At 51.3% G+C, this 13,731-nt stretch overlaps 1 protein-coding gene across 1 annotated transcript in view; it reads left to right on the top strand.

The window, feature by feature from the left end:
• LOC144253642 (dihydropyrimidinase-related protein 2-like) overlaps positions 1 to 13,731 on the top strand; it is a 93,227-nt gene that overhangs the window by 70,713 nt on the left and 8,783 nt on the right. Inside the window, 4 exon segments of the mRNA XM_077795961.1 lie at positions 1,634 to 1,695; positions 1,954 to 2,034; positions 2,530 to 2,598; positions 6,861 to 6,981. Coding sequence (XP_077652087.1) covers positions 1,634 to 1,695; positions 1,954 to 2,034; positions 2,530 to 2,598; positions 6,861 to 6,981 — 333 coding nt within the window.

Consider the following 13,731-nt stretch of genomic DNA (forward strand, 5'->3'; position numbering starts at 1 on the left):
CAGGAGCCTGGGGGCTCAGGGGTTTGGTGGGGAAGTCAAACCACGTGGTGTTTCCAGGTCTTCTTGAACTTGGCTGGGGACTGGGTTTCTGGGGCCACTTGTTGACCTCACTGGGTCTTGACCTTCAGGGAAGCATCATGCACGTAGGGGACTTCCAGGCTTAGGTGTGCTGTGTGCTGTGATCCACAGCAGGAGGGAAACCTGGACGTGGATGTGGATGTGGATGGGGTGGGGATGGGGGACAGCCACAGATGTGGTACAGAATCTGCAGGATGGAGAGCTAGAACCTCAGCCTTATTTCTTTGCCCTTCCACAGGCTAGCTCTGTGACCTTGGGCAAGTTGCTTAAAGTTTATGGTTCTCCCTTTAAAAAAAAAAAAAAAAAATCTCCCACATGAGCATTCTGCACTGTGATGTTTCTTTCCAGCCTGAAGATTCCACAAACAAGAAAGTGGGTAACCTTTGACCTTCTTCACATTTGAGAATAACCAGACTCTAATGGATTTAACTCTCAATATTTAGAGTGAATCTACTTTAAACCAGGCCTGAGAGTTACCATGACAACTGTTGCCTAGCAAGGAGAGAAGGGTCAGGATGTCCAGGAGCATTTAACTCAGGCAGCGCCCAGCACCCCAGGTGGCTTGAATTAAGCTCCAAGGCGAGGACGTTGTCAGGACGATTGTTTAACATTGTGATGGATGTTGGGCAGGGGTGTTTGGTCTGCTGCCTCGGGAGGCGGGGAAGCAAGAACTCCGAGAAGAGAGGATGGGCCCGGGATGTCTGCTTGTTGAGCCAATGGACCTTTTTTTATTTAAAAAAGAGTTTCTTAAAAATCGGCAAGGAGTATAGTCTGCTTGCCAAAGAGAAGACATTTGGTACTGATCTTCACAGACAGAAACTTCTAATTCATTTTCTTATTAAAGGCACGACAGACTTCTGTTGGGGGCAGCTTAAAAAAAAATATAGGAACTGTGGTAAAATACACATAACCCAGAACTCACCCTTCTAACCACCTGTCAGTGTCCGGGAGAGTGGCACGAAGCACATCCATCTCCAGAACCCTTCCTCTTACTACACTGAAACTCTGCACATTAAACAATGCGTCTCCACGTGCCCTTGTCTGTAGCCCCAGGCAGCCAGCCCCATTCCAATTCCTGTCTCTCCAGGCCCCTCACAGGAGTGGATCACATGGTATTTGTCTTATTGAAGGTGTCAGAATGTCCTTTTTAAGGCTCAGTGAAATTCTGTTGCATGTATAGACCAGATTTTATCTCATCATCCATTGGATGGCCACTTGGGCTGCTATGAACATGGGTGTATAACCATTTCAGCTTTTCATTTTGATATCATTTTAAGCCTCCTGAACAACTGTAAGACTACTCAAAGGAATTCTCATGAACCCTGTCCCCAGAATTCATTGATTGTTTATGTTTTACCCGGTTTGCCTCTCTGTATCTCCATCTCTGTCTCTTTTCCTTTCTCCCCTCTCTCTGTCTATCTGTCTGTTTGTCTCTCCCCCCCCCCCACACACACACACATGTGTGGTAGCATCACTTTCTCATTCCCTTCCAGATTATTTGGTTTGGTTTGTGTATTAAAAGTCACGTCTCCCTCTCTATTTTGTCTGTCCCCAGGGGTCAACTCCTTCCTCGTGTACATGGCTTTCAAAGATCGCTTCCAGCTAACGGATTCCCAGGTACGCATCAGCTCTTCTGAATGGGCTGGTGGGCACGTGGTCACTGCTGCCCCCTGGGAAAGCATTCTCCAGTATACGTACATCCTTGGCTTTGTGGGGCTCGGCTGGTGGAGTCATTTAGGGATGTGATTCAGCCTTTGGGGAGAATGTGAGCCCAGGGCTTTAGCCCTGGCTTCTCGCTCTCATCCGTGTCCTTTCAGTTTGTGCTGCTTTGTAAATTGCAGAGTCCTTGACTGATCCCACCTTCCTCTCTCTCAGATTTATGAAGTACTGAGTGTGATCCGGGATATTGGTGCCATAGCCCAAGTCCACGCAGAAAACGGCGACATCATTGCAGAGGTAGGGGGCTTTCGTTTGCATCATTTCTGCATCTCCTGGAGGGTGACGCGGGTAGCTGAACACCAAGGAGGGAGATCAGAGGGCCTGGTGTTCCTGGGCTGGACTCCGCTGCAGTCTCCCTGCAGGCATGAGCGTCCCGCCAGCCAGTCCCTGTTTCAAGGAGGCTGTTTCCCTTGGGACCGTAGTGCAGCTGCCTTGGGTGGGGTTCGGAAGCTCCCTGGTCACGCCTGGGCATCTTACACTGTGGCTGAGGCTGAGGACCAGGAGCATATTGCTCTCAGCCTCCCAGGGGAAGGCTAAGTGGTTTGCAGAGGCTGGTCAGACAGGCCAGGGTATAGGGCAGTGAACCTTTTTCTTTATAAGGTCTTGGGACGAGGGCAGAGTGATCAGCAGAGCCAATTTCACATTTTGCTCGGGTCACCCTGGTCCCAGGTCTCTGTTGCTCAGACCTGAACGCCAGCTTCCTGACCACCTGGCTTTCTTTACACATTTCAGGAACAGCAGAGGATCCTGGATCTGGGCATCACAGGCCCTGAGGGACACGTGCTGAGCCGGCCTGAGGAGGTGAACACCCCCAGATGGGATACGGGACTTGAGGTCCCTTGGGTGCTGTGCAGAGCATGCAGAGCCTTCTTTGTGCCAGTTGAGAATGGGGCTTTTGTCGTGCAGACTGGTCTCTCTGAGAAGCTATGGCTCACATGTGTGTGCAGGCGTGCGTTGTATGTCTACACAGGCAAAATGAAGTGTTCTACGGAGCCCAGAGGTAGAGGGTGGGATTGTGTGGCCTGAGTGCTCCTCTCTGGTTTTCCAAGCCCCTCCTTGGGAAGCTCTTGATTATCTTCCTGTCGCCTAGTAGTTTATAACCAGCAGCCAGTTACCAAAACAGGAACGCAGATCACCAAGCTCTTCTGTGTCTCTGGGGGGTTGTAAGCTTTTCCGTGGTAAGCCTGCACACAGCACAACACGATCAGCAGAGTTTGGTGGACAGACCCTTAAAACTGGGGAAGGAAAATTTAGAGCAGGATCCTGTTTGGCGCCACAGCCAAGAATCGGGGCCCTGGCTGGGATGAGTGAGTCACGATTGTGAACAGGAAGGGGGCTCACAACCGTGTAGGTGTAGGTGACAGACAATCTCTTCTTCCCAAGTAGAATTTTTGGCCTTTAAATGCTTTTCAGATTTTGGTCAAGGTCAAGCTGTGGCAGACCTGGCTAAGGCCGAGTCTGGCAGCTCTGAGCCAAGAGAACAATGAGGGAGTCTGAACAGATGTTCTCAGAAAGAAAGAAACAGATGTTCTACAGAAAGAACTGGTGGAAAAACAGAAGGTGTGGAGGAGGAAGAGCAACCGCCAAGGACCTGGGCAGATAGAAGCTTGAAATTAGGAGTTTTCCTCCAGAAACAGGAGAAGGAAGATGCTTGACCAGAGGGCTGTAAAGGGGCAGGACCACTGAAGCAGAGCTTTAGGGCTGTCCCACAGCAAACAGGAAGATAGCTCGCCTGGGTTTACTGGGAAGGAGAGCTGCAGGGGGGAAGCTGTTCTGGTTGCACCGGGTACAGCTAGTTGGCAAGGCTCCTCAGGAGACACAACTCAGGGCAGGCACCAGTCAGGGAATGTCTTTTCATCTGACTTGGAGGCACCTGCACTGTGCCCGGGGTGTTTCCCCTGAGTAATTTCACCCTGTGACAGTCCTTCGAGGTGAGGAGGGGACACAGGGAGTCTTCGAGGCCTGATGGGTGGCACAGTAGAGTTCGAGCTCTACGCTCACTCCAGCTGCACCTCCTCTCCCTTTGTCAGTTTGCCAAGAGAGGTCTGTTGTGAGCTACCCCCTGAGTGGGCGGTAAAGGGAATGAAACATGGAAACATTCTGAGTGGCTCTGAGCACCCCCGTCCCATTGGGGAGAGCCCCCAACACATAGGAAGCAGCAGCTAATACCACAGTCCAGTTTCCATGCGGTTTCAGGGTCTTTCAACCACTCACATCATGATGTTAACTGAGTTTGAACTTACCAACACCTTCCTGCCGCCATGTTTTTCTTCCCAACCCACCATGTGAGACCACTCAGTAGGGTTTTCCTTGGTCATTATCTGAGAAGATGGAGGAGATTGGAGAGAATTCTGGAGATCACTGTCTGTAATGGGCGAGAGGTGACTGAGCATGTGTTCTTTCTTTTTTTTTAATTTAATTTTTTAAATTGCTTTTATTTTTTAAATACATGACAACAGAATGCATCACAATTCTTATTACACATATATAACACAATTTTTTTTTATATCTCTGTATATAAAGTGTGTTCACAACAATTCATGTCTTCGTACATGTACTTTGGATAATGATGTTCGTCACATTCCACCATCCTTGCTAATCCCCTGCCCCCTCCCTTCCCCTCTCACCCCTCTGCCCTCTCTAGAGTTCGTCTATTCCTCCCATGCTCCCCCTCCCTACCCCACTATGAATCAGCCTCCTTATATCAGAGAAAACATTCGCCATTTGTTTTCTTTTGGGATTGGCTGACTTCACTTAGCATTTCTTCTCCAACTGCAAATGCCATGATTTTATTCTCTTTTATTGCTGAGTAATATTCCATTGTCGAGCAGGTGTTCTGATTTGGGCTGTGCAGGATTCTGCAGGGCAGAGAGATGAGAGAGACATGGTCCTTTCTGAAGGGACTCACGAGCTGGGGACAAAGAGGCAGATAGGAAGCAAGTACATAGGACGGAATGTGATGAGCTAGGAGCAAGGAGCGACCCAAAGACCCTGGTACTAGGAAGAGCCTGGGGACTCAGATGCAGGTGAAGAATGCCTCGTGGAGAGGGGAACTCCCGCCTGGGCCTCACAGAATGTCATGCACTGTGTCTGCCAGGAGTCCAGGGGGCCAGTGCGGTTGAGCAGGTGGTGTACTGACAGTGTGTGTCTCTGGATAGGTCGTCTCCTTTGCAGAAGGTGGGAATAGATGACTTCCCAAGTCCCCGAGAGCCCTATAACGAGGCAGAGATTTTACTTTTAAACTATCCTACTCTTCCAGCATTGTGTGGAGCAGTGTGTGATTATGCACCAGAAGCCCACACCTAAGGAGGGTAAACTCGTGGTACAGGTGGAGTTTAACTGACTTCTCTTCTGAGGAGCGAAGGTTTCGGTTGAGCCTCTTGCTGGCTGGGGCAGGGGTGGGGACCAGCTCACTTCACACACAGCACATAGCACACAGCAGGTATGCAGATCCAGACAGAGCCCTGGACCTGGATTCTTCTGTCCAAGGCTGGTCCTGGTGGGAGTCAGTCCCCCAGGGGTAGAGCCCCTGTTTAAAGGCTCCTTGTCCCCCTAATTAGACCCATTGCACTCACTAGTTTGCTTGGGACAGTTCAGGGCTGGCCCTTCTGCAGAATGTTACTTTGCAAATGTGATCTCTGCGGGGTCGGTCAGAAAGCCTCCTTAGGGAATCCTTGATAGTGCCTCTTCCCCGTCAGAAGTGTCTGTGTGGGACATTGAACTGGGTAGCTTCTGGCATCCCTGGGGAGTGCTGAGGACCGAGGCAGAGCCCTCTTCATACTTCACTCTGGGGACTTGTGAAGCCCTGGAGAGGGGGGGTGGGTCCCTTCCCCAGCTATGCCAGGAATTAAAAACATTTGGGTGCTTCATGAGCATGTTCAAGAGCCATTTGCCCTGCCTGTGGACCTCCAGACAGCCCTCTTCACATAGGTGGTGCCCAGACGGCCACATGTGAATGGAGCTGTCTTACTTCTCGCCATTAGTTTACCCGTTACAGCCAGCGGGGAACCTGAGCCCCAGGCCAACTTGGGGATTCTGGGTTAGCGACTCCAGGTGGAAAGTACCAGCTCTGAGGAATGCCCAGCTTTAAGTACCCTTAATAAAGTGAAGTCATTTATTTGTGCAGCACACATTATCGAGCATCTGCTGCAAACCAGGCACTACCCTGGGAGAGTTGGGGGCAGGGCAAGGAGGAGCAGGCCACCCCTTCCCTCCCCTTGATGAGTGCATACCACAGGCTGCTGGAAGGAGCCCGTGACCTCTTGAGGCTGCATCGACACAGCTTTACCTGCCATTTTAGACACACATAGCTGATTGCCCTGAAGATAAACTGCATCTGGGGAGTCTTCCCTGATGGGTATTCACGGGGGATCTTTAAAATACTGTCCACTGAGGCAGCCGATGTGCAGAGCCAGGTTTACCAGTTACAGCCAGTGGGGAATCGGAGCCCCTGGCCAACTTGGGGATACTGGGTTAGTTTATGAGCTCAGTCCTCCCCTCTGGGGCTCAAGGGCGTACCAGGCAGCGGCTGGCTGGCCGTGTTGGTGTGTGCACACAGAGGCCCTTGGTGCTCACAGCTGCTGCTGCCTGTCCCTGTCCTGAGCCCTGTGAGGGTGCATTGTTTTGGGGGTGATGCTGGTTTCGTTCATGAGCTTTTGACAGAAGCCCAGTCCAGAGTCACAGTACTCAATGTCTTGGCTCAAGACTGGCTGCTGAACCAATGTACTGAATAGAGATCAGCCAGTTCCCTGGACGTGGTGGTTCTCAAATATTAGCATGTTGTATCCCCCATGGCTGGGCCCTGCTCCTGGAGTTCTGGTCCCCGGGTTTTGGAATCTGGTCCCTGGGCCAGGAATCTGGGTTTCTTATGGACCTGGTTGATGCTGATGTTGTCAGCTTGTGGAATAAGGCCCTATCCCTGCAACCATTCCTATTTTGATTGACACTGGGTACCCCCTGGGGCAGAACCTTGGGGACACAGCAGTCAGTCTCTTGGTGGGTAGAGGATAAAGATGGGGGCTCTGGGGTGGGCTGAATTCTTATACCTCGCTCTTCTGCTGCAGGTGGAGGCGGAAGCCGTGAATCGTTCCATCACCATTGGCAACCAGACCAACTGCCCTCTGTACATCACCAAGGTGATGAGCAAGAGCGCGGCTGAAGTCATTGCCCAGGCCCGGAAGAAGGGTGAGTGCTGTGGGCTGGGCCACCTGGCTGTGGACAGGTTGGCGGGAGGGAGGGCTCCTCACCCAGGAGGGCTCCTTTTCCGACCCTCATGCCAACTGGGACACTTTTATCACGTTCCAGCATTAACCTAATTACAGCCCAGCGAGGCAGGGAGCTCCAGTTTCCTGCCTTTGTTCCTCTGCTGCGGCCTTGTTCTTATCTATTTAAAGCCGCAGCCGGCTGGTGGGCGCCCCCCGCCCTGTAGAAAAGTGGGATTTAGTTTGATGCCGTCTAAATAAACTAGGCACATACGTGGGTGACGTCGTTTTTCATTTGCTACAGAGCCTTTCTGGGGAACGTTACTTTGCAAAGGTGTCTCTCCTTGGAGGCTGGTGATCTTGGCGGGGTAGGTCAGAAAGCCTCGTGGTGGGCAGGGGTGCCTTTCTGCCCCAGATAAGATCCTGGGCTTGAGTACCCCCCCTCCCCTTTAATAAACTATGGATGCATCCTGGTCAAGGCTGGCTCTCTGTTCATACTAGGGAGTCATTGAGAAGGCTCTGGAAACTAATTCATTGAGTGCAGCTTCCAGCGCTTCCCTCAGGGGACACTTCCTTGTGTGGAGCATCTTCTGCATAATGAATGCAGCAGAGACCTGTTGTCCCCAGCTTGGGAGCTCGCTCCTCACACAGGGAGCCTGAGAGCCCAGAGTTGGCTTTGATGGTGGATCTTAGTCTGATCTGAAATGAACACGAGAAAAGGAGCCCCTTCTTCCTAACTTTTTTTTCTCTCCCTACCGCTTGCCTCTCTACCTGCCCATTTCTAATTTTCTCTTGACTGGGTCTTGTCTTTCTCAGCCTCTCTTTCTCTTAGTCTCTGTCTGTACCTGTGTCTCTCTCTGTTTCTGTCGGTAGGGAGCACTTGGACCTCTGCAGCTCCGTTTCCACTTCCCCCAGGAAGGTGATCCACACAGATCGGGGAGGGCTGTGGGATTTATTTCACTGGTGGGTGACTTCATACAAGCCCCAGAACAAATTGCTCAATGACCACTAAGTCAGCTGGTCCCAGGAGATGGCTTCCAGATGGACCTAGCACTGCCTGCTCAGACCCAGCAATTCCCAGCCCCTGTGCTTGGGAGCTCTCTGGGGCTCTCAAGGGGTTGCTTTGCTGGTGCGTTCTTGGGAACCTGCCCTCTCCTGGCAGGTTCAAGGAATTGCTTTTTTGCAGTCAGCATTCCCCTAAAGTGATATGATCTCCTCAGACGTAATATAATCCACCCAAGGAGACCTTGCGGATGATGTCTTCATCGCCCAGACACACATTTGCACGACGGCCAGGTGGGGCTCAGCCACAACACTGATCACCTGTCGCAGTACCATGTAGCGTGGGGGCTATTCACACAGTATCCAAAAAGGAGAATCTAGAGGGCAGTTGACTTTTGTGTCTTTTATCAATTATTCTGTGCCTGGATGATGATAATTCACCAGTCAGGCAAACAGTTTAAAATAATCTTGATTTGTGGCCCTGTTATCTAGTGTGTACCTGAATTGAAACACTCACCTGCCCAAACTGGAGCATGGACCGTGTGGACCCTCACCAGACTGCACTCAGGGCAGGTGGTCTTGGGGGACCAGCCCCCTGAGCGGTGCTGAAGCCCTTTCTTACTGTACCTGAGTTTTCTCATCTAAATGAGGGTCTGGAGTGTTACTGAAGCATCCAGGGGGCCGGTGCCCTCTATTGTTCCACTAACTTTCAGCTCTGTGTGTGTCTGCGGGGTGAGCACCCAAGGGAACGATTTCAGTCTTTTCTAGTTCCAGAACCTCCCAGGATCAGTCCAGCTGTACCCACACCATGGTTGCCAACGTGGCTTTTGCGTTCGGTCTTGTCACCCTTTTAGTCCTTGAAAGCCTTTGTGTCAGACCTGAGCTGCTGGAAGGAATTTCAGTGCTCTTGGGTGCTAAGGAGCAGGACAGGAACCCTGGCCAACCACACCGGCCATTAAAGTTCTTTCCACCTTGTTGGGACTCCCTGACAACTTCAGGAGGCAGCTCAGGCAGCAACTTTTATGTTTTGTTTTCCTTTGCAGCTGAGTCAACAAGGTCAGGGCTATTAAAGTGTGGAACTGGGGCTCGATTGCCAGGCGTCTGACTTCAGCCCACAGATCTCCACGTTAATGTTTGACTGACTTACCTGCACACTTGGAGATTATGTTAGACTAGGAAATGCTGTGGTCTCCCTGGGCTGGGGCTTCCCTCAAGAACCTGGTAGAAACTGGAGCCTGACACCTGGCAGAAGCTTGGGGAATGTGGAAGCAAGGATTCCCATGCAACCTCCTCCCACCTGCAAGGGGAGGGTAGTAATCATCACTCATCTCATGGGGCAATGATGCCATTTAAATGTGATCATGTAGGTAAAGGTGTATACAATAACTTCTGCCAGTTATCCTCAGGATGAAAGAATGAAGGGCTGCTTTATCCTCAGACTTGTTAGGCAAGCAGAGGAAAGACACTGCCAACTCAGGGCAAAGGTTTTCTGCTAAGGATTGCTTTTCTGCCTCGGAGGGTTCTTCTGGCCCCCAGGTCTGAGGTCTGAGGTCTGAGGCTTTAGCCATTCCACTCCTTCATCTGTGAAATGGAGAGAGATTTCTTTTTTTTTCCTTCAGCAAACTTTTCCTATGTGATACTTTAGGCCTAGGTATCAGGGACAAGACACCGTCCCAAGCCTCAGCCAGCTCCTTCACCAGTAGGAAAGGGACTCTTGACCATAAAGTGACTGTGGGACGTGGTCAGTGCTACCGAGGAGGTATAAGCCAAGCAGGCTGGGGACCTACACAGAGCCTCAGGGGGCCAGAACTCAGAATTTCTCTACCAATGTGGACAGTTGGTAACTCATAACCAGCAGTGACAGGTGCTTCTCTTGTGAGCCCCTGTACCTCGGTGTCTCCCGTGTCCCCTGTGGTCCTTTACGACGTCTGTGTGTCTAGATGTTTAGGAAAGTGAGGGTCTGAGATAAAAGGGAGACGCTGAGATGAACATCGGTGAGGACTCTTTTCTCCCATGCTGGCCTGACCCGACCCGACTGAGCCCGTCTTTCCTGGACACAGGCTGCCTCTGTCCTTCTGTGCCAGGCCATAGCAGGACAGATGGCGTCAACCCATTTTGCAGATTAGGAAATGAAAGCACAGCGAGGACCAGGATGCCTGGGACAGTTTTTGTGCTTGAAAGGATCTCAGACACTGGTCAGTTTAGTGCTTTGTTTCCTGGAAGAGGAACCAGAAGGCAGAAATTGAATCTTACCCCAGATCATGGGGCCTGGGGGAAGTAGTTCCAGACTCCCGGGCATCTTTCTGTCCAAGGGGTTCACTGTGGGTCTTTCTCTCCTAGAATGGTCTCCTTCCCATTGCCTTTGTCACTACATGAAAACTGGTGTGTGAATGGCAGATTTCACAGGTGAATGGCGGCCCGTGGGCGGTGCCCAGTGACATCATTTGTGGACTTGCTATTTTTTCTTCCTCCTCAAACCACCCCCAGAACCCAGAGGCAGACACATTCAGCTGTGGCTGCTGAGGGCTTAAGCCCTGGGAACCCTGATTCAGGACAGGAGTTCTTATGCCCTGCAGGCCAATAGGTGTGCTCGGGCATCGGGAGGACCCCCTCAGCTTGGGATGAACCCTTAGGGCTCAGCTAGTGCACCACATAGCAACCTAGAATTAGAACTGAGAGTGGCAGGTGGGTTGGGTTGGGAAATAAAATTTACCAAAGTCTGGATTAGTCAGGATTATCCAGAGAAACAGAACCAAAGGGGGTGGGGGATGGAGACAGACCTATTTTAAGGAATTGGCTCATGCAAGTGTGGGGCTGGCAAGTCTGAAGCCTGCAGGGTGGGCTAGCAGGCTGGAGACCCCAGGGAGGAGGTTTTCACCTGAGTCCACAGGCTATCCAGAGACGAGCCCTTCTGGGTCAACACTCTCTCCTTTGAACAACACGTGTCCTTGGATCCTGCTTTTGATTTTCAGCCATCTTACTTCTGCATCTGTGAGACTTAGGAGTCTCTTTCAGGCCATTTATGTGGTGCTTGATGTGGGAATTCGAACCCCTGAATCCATTGTTTTCTTTCCCCACTTGGTTCCAGCACCATTAAGAGCAACAGTCAATCTCATGACATTTTGTCAGTTTGACAAAAATGTTCTACAGTGTCGCCCAGAATCTTGCCTCTTAGAAGTGTTGATAGGGAGCATCAGGAGTCAGATTCTGTGTATCTGTCGCCCCATTGTGCCATCGACGGCAAGGGCTGTCTTTACTGGAAATAGAAACCTTAAGGCTTTTAAATTGAATTGGATTAGAAAACCAATTCCAACAACCTCAGAAGCAATCCTGAAAATCAGTCTTGAGATTTTTGTTTCCCTAGAACCACTCTTAGTACCAAAATCTGATAGCACGGTCCTAAGGCTGATGGGTGCGGCATGGGTTCTCTGAAAGAGCAAGTCTGGTGTGTGTGTATGTGTGTGTGTGTGGTGTGTGCCTGTCTCTCTGTCTTTCTGTCCCAGGCTCTTTTCTGTCTCTCTTGTGCTTCATTCTGAGTTATACATACATGTGATCTTCCATTGTTCCTCCTTTGGATTTGTCCTCCTGCTTCTCATTCATGGGAAATGATGAACTGTAGGAGCAAGGAGCTGTCAAACATTTTTAAACCCCAACCTTGCATTTATTCTTCACAAATGCACCCTGGCCCCAGGCTGGTTGTGAATAAACACCACCTGTGTGTCCCCTGTGAGTCCCTGCATTTCCCAGGGTTACGAGTGAGCCTGCCAGAGGCTGGCTTGGGGTCACATCCTTCAGTTTAGACTTTCCCTGGAGAAGAAAATCATGAAGCTCCGAGGGCCGCCAAGAAAGCGTCAGCAGTGTGTTTAGAGAAGTGCAGAAAGGCCGATTAAGCCATTCCGTGGTTTATTATTATGAGTGGCAATTATTTCTGGCATGCAAGCTCCCTGGTGTCCATGGCCGACTGAGCTCCGGAAGCTCATTCAGCGCTCCTTGTGCACGCTGTTTAGAGAATGGGGAGAGGAGCCCTGGGGGAGGCACCAGGCCACTGGGGAGAGCCTCATTCTGTAGACCCATGCTGCCTGGAGGTGGAGGCCTTGGACTGGTAGTTAATCCCTGCCCTGCCTTTGGAACTGAAGAACAGAAATAAAGTCCAAAGACAGCAAGAACCTCTGAATCCCTCAGTGAATTAGAACAGAACAAAGCAGAAATGACCCTCCAGAGGCTCCCCTTTTCTCTTAGTGCCCCCTTTCTTGTCCATGCTGCTGCCATCTTGGTTTGGCTCAGGTTTAGGAGTCCTTGCTTATCTGGTCTAAGCAGGGAGGCTCTGGTCAGCAATGGCCTTGGGAGCCCCAACCCATCAAGTTAAGAGGTTTCCAGAAGCTGAAGGCTGAGTTTGTTCTCTTGTGAGGTGGGTGTCCTGGGTGCTGAAGGAAGAGACCTTTGAGCAGCTCCCTACCCCAACCCGAGTGGTATATCACAGGGAGAGATGAAGCCAGCACTCCTAGCACCATCCCCTCCTGGTGCTCAGTTTCCAAGGGCAGGACTGAGCAGCAAATTCAAGTGAGAGGATGAGTCACGACAAGTTACGTGGAACCCTGGGAAATGTGGGCATTGGTTCAGGGACCTCCAGGCCCTCCGACCATGGGTTTTTACTGGTTGTTGGGTTGGTTTTTATTACTCCAAGCACCCTTTCTCTTATGAACTTTCTCACAGCCGTGGGGATAGAACCAGAAGACCTTCAGGACTGTGAATCCTTAGTGTTCCTAGGGCTTACACAGATGTCACCTTTGGGCTCAGACAGGCAGGCAGCAGTAGGTGGGACGTCCAGACCTGGCTGGGCCGGGAGAGTGAGACTTAACCAGATCAAGTTAGACTTAACAAGATCTTTTGGATGCACCACCCCAAAGCTGGGAGCTGAGGTCCTGTGAGAGGCTGCCCCTGGGTCCTGGTCAGCTGTTGGCATCTGGTGAAGGACCTTGGCTGTAACAAGTCCTTGTCACATAGGCTGTTTTTCTGCTTTGGGGTGAGCTAAGTGGGCTCTCTGCACCAGCTTCTGGGGGAGTCCTTGAGTGGATCAGGAAGGCAGGGTCCCTTCCAGTCCTCCTGAGTGGCACTCTTCTTCCTGGGGGCTTTCTTCTGGGCAGGCACCCTGGTCCTGGGGTCCCTCCTCCTGCTTGGGACTGGGACTGATTGCCCGGAGCCAGCGGCCTGCCGGAGCCTCCACCACTCCCAGCTGAACAGCGACTTCTTTGTGGAATTCCTGAGGCAGGAGGGGGCAGCTCCTCCGAGCCAGCTCTAAGTGGCGGGCAAAGAGGGTGCTGTGGAATATTATGTGGTGATAAGGCTTTGGAAGCTGTGGAGAGGAAGGGAAGCGCATTCCTGACCGGGCCCTGTGTTTGGGGAGAAGGGAATCTAGGCTGGCCGATGTGGGTGGGGGCGAACCCTGCGATAGGAGAGGTGGATGTGGCTGGCCGAGCTCAAATTCCGGCTCTGATGCCTTTAATTAATGCATGATTGGGCTGTTTGATCCATCTAACATGTAGTTTTTGAGTGCCTACTCTGTGCAAATGAATAAATTGCCTTCAATGTGTCGCCATTGAGAGGAGTCAAAAAAATTCAAAACTGGGCATTCAGTGGAGCGGAGGATGGGATTCTGGGGCAGATGGTGTGAGGCCGAGTTGTTCTTGGCGTGGTGTCAAAGGGGAGACCTTTGGATAGTGAGGGCAGTAGA

This window comes from Urocitellus parryii, chromosome 3, assembly GCF_045843805.1.
Source record: "Urocitellus parryii isolate mUroPar1 chromosome 3, mUroPar1.hap1, whole genome shotgun sequence".
Taxonomy (NCBI): Eukaryota; Metazoa; Chordata; class Mammalia; order Rodentia; family Sciuridae; genus Urocitellus; species Urocitellus parryii.